This window comes from Gobio gobio (assembly GCF_949357685.1).
Source record: "Gobio gobio genome assembly, chromosome: 18".
Taxonomy (NCBI): Eukaryota; Metazoa; Chordata; class Actinopteri; order Cypriniformes; family Gobionidae; genus Gobio; species Gobio gobio.
In genome coordinates, this window is record NC_137111.1 from 22,350,103 (window position 1) to 22,359,952 (window position 9,850).

Here is a 9,850-nt window from a genome sequence, read left to right on the forward strand (position 1 = left end):
CATCTGTTCCCGATTTATGCCGTCCTACAGCGGCTATTTTTGGCCAGAGACACAACGTTGCCATCAGACCTATTGCTGGGATGCCATATTGATATTAATAATAATAGCCTACGAATAGCTTTGCGCACACAGAGACTACCACTGATTTGCGTGTGTCATTCATTAAAAATGAACTAGAGACTTGTGCGTTCAGCACATTTGAATAAGAAACAATATGGAGTCCATAAAACACAAAAGCACAATAGGCATATCGCTTTTTATATTTCGTTGTGTTGTGCACTACTGGGCCACCGTATAAAACGCATGCAGATGATAATATTTCATGATGATGAAGAACTGCAATGTCACGGCATGTTCACGAGCTGTGAAGGCTTCACCTCTGGGGGTGGGGAAAAACAGCTCATTTGCATTTAAAGGAGACACACACAAAACAGCTCATTTTTTCTCAAACCCAAAAATTGGCATTTTCAAAATGGTATATTAAATGATCTGTTAGGAATTTTAATCTGAAACTTCACAGACACACTCTGGGGACACCTGAGACTTATATTACATCTTGAAAAAAGAGGCATAATACGTGCACTGTCTGAAACCAGGCCTCAATTTTTGATTTTTCATTGTATCCTCTGTTTAGTGATTAGCCTACATACATATGATATATATGAAATTTTGATGTAATATTTTAATGAAATATTTAACCTCACCTGACAAGAGAGTAAAATGTGAAATATAGGCCTTCTTCAGATGAAGGTGTGTTGGATGGGTGAAATTCCAGAGTATGGGACACCATACTTGGCTACACGTCACGTCACTTTTCACTTTATTGTTTCACAGAAGAACAAATAGTTGCAAGTTTCCCAATATGGAACATACATATGAGAAATGCATGTAGGAGCTGGATATGCCCATCCAAAACCAGAAAAAGTGATGATTCAAGAATGAACAAGGTCAAATTCAGCCTCTAAACTTGTCTCACCAAAAAGCAGCACGTTTCATAAGCCAGGAAACTTGACTCACAGCGGTTTCTACAAGATCACAATGTTCATCATGGTGGGATTGTGTTTGTACATGCAACTCCATAATCATGACCGTGATTGTGGCGGGAATGACGACATGCTCTTTGATATATGATGTTGTGGTAATGCCAACAGCAGATTGGCTGATATCGATTAAACTGCTAAATCCTGGACTAAAACTGAATTGTCTACATACCCAGACGCTTAAAAATAAGAGATTGTAAGTGAAAGTGTTGATGAAAGACACTAACATCTTTTTGTATTTTTATCGTAGGCCTGCTAGTAAAGTTATTTTTAAAATAATTATTTAATTAATTTTAATGTCATGTACAATTTCATAAACTATGTCCTGGATGACTAAGCATCTCCATAGCAATACATCCTGCAAGTCATTAATGACATATAAATCAGTCACACGCCCTTTAATCATTGTTACGTAATCATGTGTACAGAATGTGCGCGTGTCTGTTCATTCTGTGGCCGCGGGGTGGCGCCACTGAGAGCTCAAGGACCTGACAGTGTTTGGAAACTCCCTTAAAATTCTCACCTGGAGCCTCTTGAGGATTAAGCAGAGAGGAGTACTTGAAGCAAGAGGAGAGCACAGTCTGCATGGAACGTTCAAGACTGACTGCTCTCTGAAGAACAAGAGTTTCCTAAGAAAACTGGAATAATGTGGAAATGCCTCACCTGAACCGTCCAGAGCAGATTCACATGGACTGTCCGATGTAAAGGATTTTACAGCGCCGAACAAGGAAACTGAGGGATCCAGAAGTTACAGGTAACAGCCCTACCCAGTCTGCCAATGACATTAAATCTTGTGTAATGCGTATAACGCAAAGTCAGAACTAAAGTTAGAACTTTATTTACTCGTAGTTAGCGCCAGTGTTTATGTTGTGGGTTTAATAATTAAAGTTTGTGCTCCTGCTCCTTGATATATTGTAGTAGCATATTTTCGGATATTACTTTCAGTAGGCTAGTATGCGTCTTGCTCTCTCTTTCTTTCTTTTTTTCTTTCTTTTTTTGGTGTTGTTGTTGTTGTTCTCATTTACTAACCGCATATATTTAAGTCAGTGACGTTTTTGTTAGGATCTATTTAAAATTTACATAAATGCAATTCACACAGACAATGAATTGCAGATAATTTCTGAATTAAATCATATTTTTGTGGGACTGTTGAAATTCTTGAAAAATTAAATGTTGGCATAAGTAGTTTGGCATGATCTTTTAATAAAAAAAAAAAAATGTATTTTAGAAAATAACCACTGAAACAGTTTTGATTTAAATCATGATACATATTTTAAAAACTTTTTTCCATAAAATCAATGTCAGTGTGATGCAACCAGTGTGCAGGAAGCCATTTGTTGTCATGTGACAACCATAAACAGGAAATGATATCACAGAGAGGACCCCTGTAGACCCTCATGACTGTCAATAGGTCAGTAAGGCTATATATAATATGACAAAAGGTTAAGGTTAGCTAAGGCAACCAAAAAAAAAGTATATCTATGAAATCTTAATGATATTCATGGTTACATTTCTTTCTTTCTTTCTTTCTTTCTTTCTTTCTTTCTTTCTTTCTTTCTTTCTTTCTTTCTTTCTTTCTTTCTTTCTTTCTTTCTTTCTATAATGAAATATAAAAACCTTTTGGAAAATAATGTTTAACACTTTATAACCTTGTAATCAAGGTGCCTGAAAAATATTACTTTTTACTTGTGGGTTACTCCACATGACATTTATTAGAATGATTAAATCATGATTTTTATTTAAAAACCAATCATGTTATAACTTTTTTATAACTAAAAATTAAAGTAAATATACACATGTAGCACAGCACTATTGACATGCATGAACGAGACAATAGAGCGCAATAAACTGAAAGTAAAAAATAACTCGGAAAGCCGCATCTCTTAGCATGCGATCGCAAGTTCGGTTCTCTTTCACATATATTGCGCTTGAATGGTTGAATACACATGCAATTATGTCAAAATGCCCATATTCATGTAAACATGTCTCAAGTGAAAGTAAACAGTTGGGTGTAAGCCGGATGTATATCAGTATACTGGATCCATCAAGAGTGCAAAACAGACAAACTCAAACCCACAAAAACACAATTAGCTTTTGGAATGGCATGCGTTAATTTGTGTGTGTGTGTGTGTGTGTGTGTTTTGTTTTATTTTGGTCTGTTTTGCACTCTTGATGTTTTAGAGATTCACCCCTTCACTGTTGAGTCACTGTTTTTCTGCATTCTGGCTGATTTGTAGATTGTATGCACAAAAAAACGAATTTACCATTAATTTCCTCCTATGGGGGTCATTTTTGACCCGAAGGTCCTGAGTGTTACTTTTTTTTTTTTTTTACGACCACTTAAACTTTTCAAATCCTGTCCCCAATGTTTTGGGGTGTTCATATACCAAGTACCAATAAAGTCACCAAGTTTCGGACCATTCCGATGAAGCTACGATTTTGTACTTTTTTTTTTTTTTTATAAAACGCAAGATCCACTATAGTGGTAAAAATGTGCTATTGCGTGATAGAAAATGCTCAATGTGTCCACCGGATGGCACCGATCTCATTTAAAAAATTGCTTTCATGAGGCCTAGGTTTGACTCTAAAATGAAATACAGCTTTAATAAAAAAATGTTTTTAAAAATTATATATCATTTTTTTTAAATTATATTCAATGGGGAAAAAATGGGTCATAATTATTGCATAAATATGAATTATAAATAAAAAAAAAGTATCTAAAAACACCAAAAGAGAAAATATTATTGAACAAAAATATATTTCATTGATTTTACTCAAGTGTTTTTTTTTATCTTAATCCCGCCCTCCGGTCCTGAGTGTGACCCATAAATGAAGAACCCCAGAGGTTTAAAGCCTAATTCTGACTTAAAGCTGCTCTATGTAAAACATTTTTCAGTAAAATATCAAAACCACTAGGCCACTAGGCACTAGGCCAGTGTGAGGGAGTCGCCTGTTGATTGCGTTACCCTCGTTTTCCGGTTTTATTCTGCAGAAACGCTTCACTCTCACTGCAGTGTGCAACAAGTGTCATAGCAGCCGCCGAGCGAACGCACAAAGTAACGTCATAACATGATTTTCAACACACTCAGATGTATCTAATATGATAAACAGAGTTGCGTTACCTCATACTCATGACCGGAAAACCGGAAGTGGCGCTTGCGACTGCCATAATAAAAGTCCCGCCACTCTTCTCATTAACAATCACTCCAGCGGCCTTGCTCAGCTCCACAACACTCGGTCCTGCTCTGCATCATACTACGGTAACGTTAATAAATCGCATCCATGAACATGATTTCTGCCCGAGTCCTATTGCGATTTCTTTTCCACCGGCTGTGAGGTGAAGACCATATGTCCCAAGCCTGACAAGCCAGATCCACAAGATGTTTGGTCTGGAAACTCACCATTGACAGGGCTCAATCTGAGGGGCGGGATAAACGGTTGTCTTTCAAATTCCCTCTGCACGCAATTGGGTAGCGCCATGAGCGCCACAACCAATCAGAGCGAAGAAGGTGAAGCCGAGCTAACGTTAGTCGATAGACTTTCGCAGAATCTGATCGGCAGAACACATCTTCTTTTCTTAAGAATGACTTCAGTGCCGTTCTTTGTTCTTTTCTCAAAGAAAAGCTTAACTCCAAGTCTTCCAGAGTCGCGGCCAAAGCCGATTCGAAAGGCCGCTGTTCGCCAGCTTCTTTGTTTACGAGTAGCACGCAGAACCTCCGTGACGTGCCGTCATTATGTTAAGCCCGCCCACCGACTCTACTAGGGCTGTAGCGATACACTAATCTTACGATACACAATATTCAGCCAACGATACGATTCGATACGATTCGATATAATTCTATACACTTACATCATTTTCTGAAAGATTTAAAGGGGACAGAGTGATTTTGGTGACATCTTGTGAGGGTTTCATTCACTTGGATTGAATTAACTGAACTAAAATCATCAATTACACTATGTCTCTGACTGGACAGAGAGTCTACAGCTTGCAAATGCTGGACAAAATGAATCAAAGATGTGTTGGGAAAATGAGTTCCATTTATTGAAAACAAACTGTAGCTTACAAGCCTTTGAAAAGTAATAAAGTGCAGTATTGCAATTAACAATGGAGTTTTAAAAATTGCAGCAAGTGGCCTGTTCTGAACAGTTTCTTTGACAGCTTTTTTTAGCTTGACACTGACACTTGGTTGTATTTCCAGAGTATTTCACGTTTGTGTCACACAGCTTGCAAACCAACCGCGATGCTTTGTCTAAGTCAAGGGTCTCCAACCTTTTTTCATTTGAGAGCTACTTAAAACTCTTAAATAATGCATCATAATCCTCATATTAACAACTATCCAAACTGTTTTACACCTGAAAGAGTATAGTAGTAGTCTGTACAATACCACTATTTTTTTTAAATGTTTTATTATACATGATGATAATCATAAGTAAATAATACATAAACATGTAAAGGCTGTATGCTGTTTAAAAGTAAACATTGTTTATAAATGAAAGATCAAGTGAAAAATAAGCAACATTAATAATTATAATTATTTATTTCATTATTATTATTATTATTATTATTAGTAGAGACGTATTATTATTACATAGAGACGTAGATAAATTTACTGTAGGCTACAATCTGTAGTCAATCTCTTCACGTTAAACCGAACTTTTATTTTGACGGGTTGCCGTGATTACCAGTGTCTGTGTTCATGATATGACACTGGGTGCGCGTCTCATCATCTCCCTAGTTCAGTCAGGGCACTGATCAGGGAGTCAGCCCATTGACTTATGTCCTGATCAGTGCCCTGACTACTGAACCAGGAGCTGATTGAGGCGCGCCCAGTTTTCTCAAATGAAACGGTAAATTCTCATGAAGTGACAGTTTATGCGTTCGTGTCGGCAGAGACTACAAGAGCGATTGCGCGCGCGCTGCGCCCGTCATCCACACAGACACAGAACATGCAGGAGTAATATTTAAATAGTATTTTGCAGTTTATTATTTACAGACACTAGTATATATTCGGCTTCAGTCTGGAGCCCTGCGCTTAAATTAACACGGAAGCAACTGAACGCAGCTGCTATGGTGAGCTATTTTTAGAACAGACCCGCGGGCAACTCATGTTGTTGACCCCTGAGTCCAAGTCGTCGCTTTCCTTCTTCTTTTTAAACCCAAAGTGCTCCCACACATCTGCTTTTAAGCACGAAGGCGCTGGATTTATATTCACTGCCATTTTTTTTGAATCTCCTCGCTCTGACTCCGTAAACAAGAAGAGGTAACGTTAGACGTCGGCGTCTGTGTAAAGTTAGTAGTACGGGTAACTTGCTCTACAGCGATACTAGCGGCTGGCTGACCAAATCGCTCTTCCTGCAACGCAAATGGGGGTAAACAGGGATTTGAATGGGACTTATGTATCGATACTCGCGGCTTAAAAATCGATACTTTCTTGGGAGAAAAAAATATCGATTTATATCGCAGAATCTATAAAATTGCCCAGCCTTAGACTCTACACACGCTGTGATTGGCCTGACAAGAGTTTGGTTTTTCCAGCTCTCAGGTCTACCGAGAGTTGCTAGACTACACTCGAGCCAAAATAAATGTTCTGCCGCTAGGGTGCGTCTAGATTTCTAGGCTAACATGTCCCGAGATTCTGCGCTCAAACGTGGCATCATCAAACTACGCCTTTGTTTTGAACAGGCGACCTCTAGTGGATGGAAAAGTTACATAGTGCATCTTTAATCTAAGCCTTGTCTGTGAAACCGAGCTTTGATGAATATAATGCAAAATTATTAATGGCTGGTAAATTCACAGTTTACTAGTTCTCCAGCTGTTGCAAAAAGTTATTTTAGTACCCTGACTGGAAGGAAGTTACAGTGAAAAAAGGAATAAATAATCATTTACCATTTCTGTGCTTATGAACTTTGCTCATCGTATGGTCCCTAGCAACTGTGAGTGGCATCCTGAATATGGATTAGTTTAGTAAAAATATGATGAATATTGAGATGCTGTAAATTCCTTCTTGGTCTAGCGTCTGTCATATATTCTCAGCTAGTTCCGGAAGATTCCATTTGAAGTTCTGTATACTTTATTGACAAGGACGTGTCTGATAAACGCTCTTCTGTGTAGTGTCTGCATGTCTGTACTTGCCAATGTAACTGTTGTGGTTTGTTTGTGTTTTAGACGCTGTCCCACATGAAGGTGATGGCGTTCCAGGGTAACTCTAAAGGTCTTGATAAGGCAGCCGAGCCTGTGTCGTTGCCTGTGATCACTGAACCTGACCTCATGAGCAGCCCTGATGTGCCCCTTGCAATCATGAAGAGAAAACTCGCAAAGACCAATGACATTGAGGCTGTTGTTGGTTACATGAAAGACATCCATGCACATCTACAGGTTTGAAGCACCATTATTTACTTATCATTTTCCATAGATAATTATTTATTTACATTTGTTTTAAGTGTTAAAAGTTGTACACTACTGTTCAAAAGTTTGGGGTCCGTAATTTTTTATTTCTTTTATTTAATTTTCTCTTTTATTTAACAAGGACACATTAATTTGTTAAAAAGTTATAGCAAATGCATTAACTGTATATTGTTGCAAAATATTTCGATTTCAAATAAATTCTGTTCTTTTGACTTTTTATTCATCTAAGAATTCTGAAAAAATGTATCATGGTTTCCACAAAAATATTAAGCAGCACAATTGTTTTCAGTAAGCATAATAATAATAATATTTAAAAAAGCACCAAATCAGCATATTAGAATGATTTCTGAAGGATCATGTGACACTGAAGACTACAGTAGCCTAATACCTGCTGAACATTCAGAATAAATTAGATTTAAAAATATTAAAATGGATATTTAAAATGTAAAATAATGTATAAGATTACACAATATGACTGTTTTTACTGTATTTTTGACCAAATAAATGCATCCTTCCTTGGTGAACATGGAGGCTTCTTTCAAAAACATAAAAATCTTACAGACCCCAAACTTATGTCAGAGTCATAGATTTCAGTCAATATGATCATATTATAATGGTTTTGTGCTAATTTTTTTTTTGTGTGTGTGTAGGTGCGGGAGCTGCTTGGTAACACTATGCGTAAGATCGTGGAGCATGTGGTGCAGGAGAAGGATGAAGTGCAGGGTTATATGAATGGACGTGAAGATCTCACACAGTATGAATGTTACAAAACAGCCATCAAGCACTACAAGGAGCACTGCTTCAACTGGCACCAGCAGGAGGTACAAACGGGCTTTCTGCATCATTAGTTGTGGTGTGCTCACTGTTTGTGTGTGCGTGACATCTTTTCTCTCTTGTTTCAGTATGAATATGCTCTGAGACACCTGTATGCTTTAGTAAACCTGTGTGAGGGAGGATACCAGGCTTGGAGGTAAAAACACGTTTCCTTTTTTCACACCTCTTATTGCTTTTCTCTAGACTCTGATGTCTAAACTTTGTAAACGATAAAGCTTGTGAAGTGTGTTTCCATAATTAAACAGCGCCCTCTGCCTGCGCTAGTGAGTTATGTAAAGATTACTTGTGGGATGTGAGAGCTCATTGGCTCAATATTATTTGTGATTTTAAATCTCATATCTCTCCATTCCCACAGAATCACAGCAGCCATGGATGACATTTGTTACTTCAGACAATAGAAATGTGAATTTGAGCCTCAGAGGACTTTTATTGGACGAACTACTCCTGCACATAAGAATCTGATTGTGGAAGAAATCTGTATCGACACACACAGCTTTGATTTGAATCTTTTTGAAAAGGTTTCTTTTTAATGAGGATTTGCACTTTTAAATTTATTTTTTTTATGGGATGTTTTACTGATCTTTATTTTTTTTTTTAAAGAAAGAAATCTGCTTTAAGATAGTGCCCAGCGATTCCTGACAAACACTTTGGGCTGTTAACTTTTTATACATGTATCGTGTGTGTATGTTTTGTTTGTTTTTTTCATCAGATGCCTCATCAATGAGAACAACAGATTTTTGGCAGGACAGATTTAGAATGACACAATGACGTTTGAAATTAAAGCATGTTTTTTGGGACCTCAGTTATGTTAAGTTTGGAAACCAAAGCATTTACAGGTCCATTTAGAGAATGAAGTCCAAATGCATTCAAACTATTTTAAACAAACACTAGCTTGACACATTTAGCGGCATAATGCACGAATATTTTGAATTTTTATTTTTTAAGCTGGTGTTCATCACCTTGTTGACTGAGCCATGAACATACCCAATTTCTCTCCAGTAGTGACTCAAAGGAGCTCTTATCTGACTAAATGTATATCTATCAAACGTAGCTACCTGAAGTCTGTGGTCATACTTAAGAAGTGTCTTAAATAACTGAGATCACTGCTCAAAAACAGCTGCACTTTGAGCAGTTAATGAGCAGGTGTGTTTAGTGCAATGGTGGATGTGTCAGGCTGTGCTATTATATCAAGTGCCCTCTGTTTAGAGCAAACTGAAGCCTCAAACCACTGAACTAAGGAGAGGTGTAATTTAAGATTGAGCTCTGTAGGAAAAGTGAGTTCACACTGACAACATGGGCTAAACAATACACTGAACTACTATCAGCCCTCTTTTCAATGTATCATCTGTTAAGCAGTGAGTTATTGATTATAATAATAAACCTGAATTGATTGGAATTTTTCTTTTCATTTTCTTTCAGTCCAAGTTATAGCTTTATTCTGTTGACAACTGAATAGATGTTACTAGAGGGACATTTTTTTATTTGATTTCATTGATTCTTGTATCATATACCGCATAGCAACAAAAATAAAATCAAATAAATACATTATACACCGATCAGGCACAACATT

The 9,850-nt window shown here is 37.3% G+C and overlaps 1 protein-coding gene across 1 annotated transcript; it reads left to right on the top strand.

Annotated features, from left to right (window-relative positions):
• Positions 1 to 1,575: 1,575 nt before the first annotated feature.
• On the top strand, positions 1,576 to 9,850 carry LOC307141940 (legumain-like). Its single transcript, XM_079842430.1, has 5 exons — positions 1,576 to 1,794; positions 7,207 to 7,416; positions 8,097 to 8,267; positions 8,349 to 8,416; positions 8,636 to 9,850. Exons 2-5 carry the CDS (start codon positions 7,219 to 7,221, stop codon positions 8,676 to 8,678), a joined length of 480 nt encoding a protein of 159 aa, XP_079698556.1. The 5' UTR covers positions 1,576 to 1,794; positions 7,207 to 7,218; the 3' UTR covers positions 8,679 to 9,850.

Coding starts and splice junctions, on each gene's coding strand:
- LOC307141940 (XM_079842430.1), top strand. CDS start 7,219: ATGAAGGTGATGGCGTTCCAGGGTAACTCTAAAGGTCTTGATAAGGCA. Junction 8,268..8,348: donor TCAACTGGCACCAGCAGGAG/GTACAAACGGGC, acceptor CTCTTGTTTCAG/TATGAATATGCTCTGAGACA. Junction 8,417..8,635: donor GGAGGATACCAGGCTTGGAG/GTAAAAACACGT, acceptor CCATTCCCACAG/AATCACAGCAGCCATGGATG.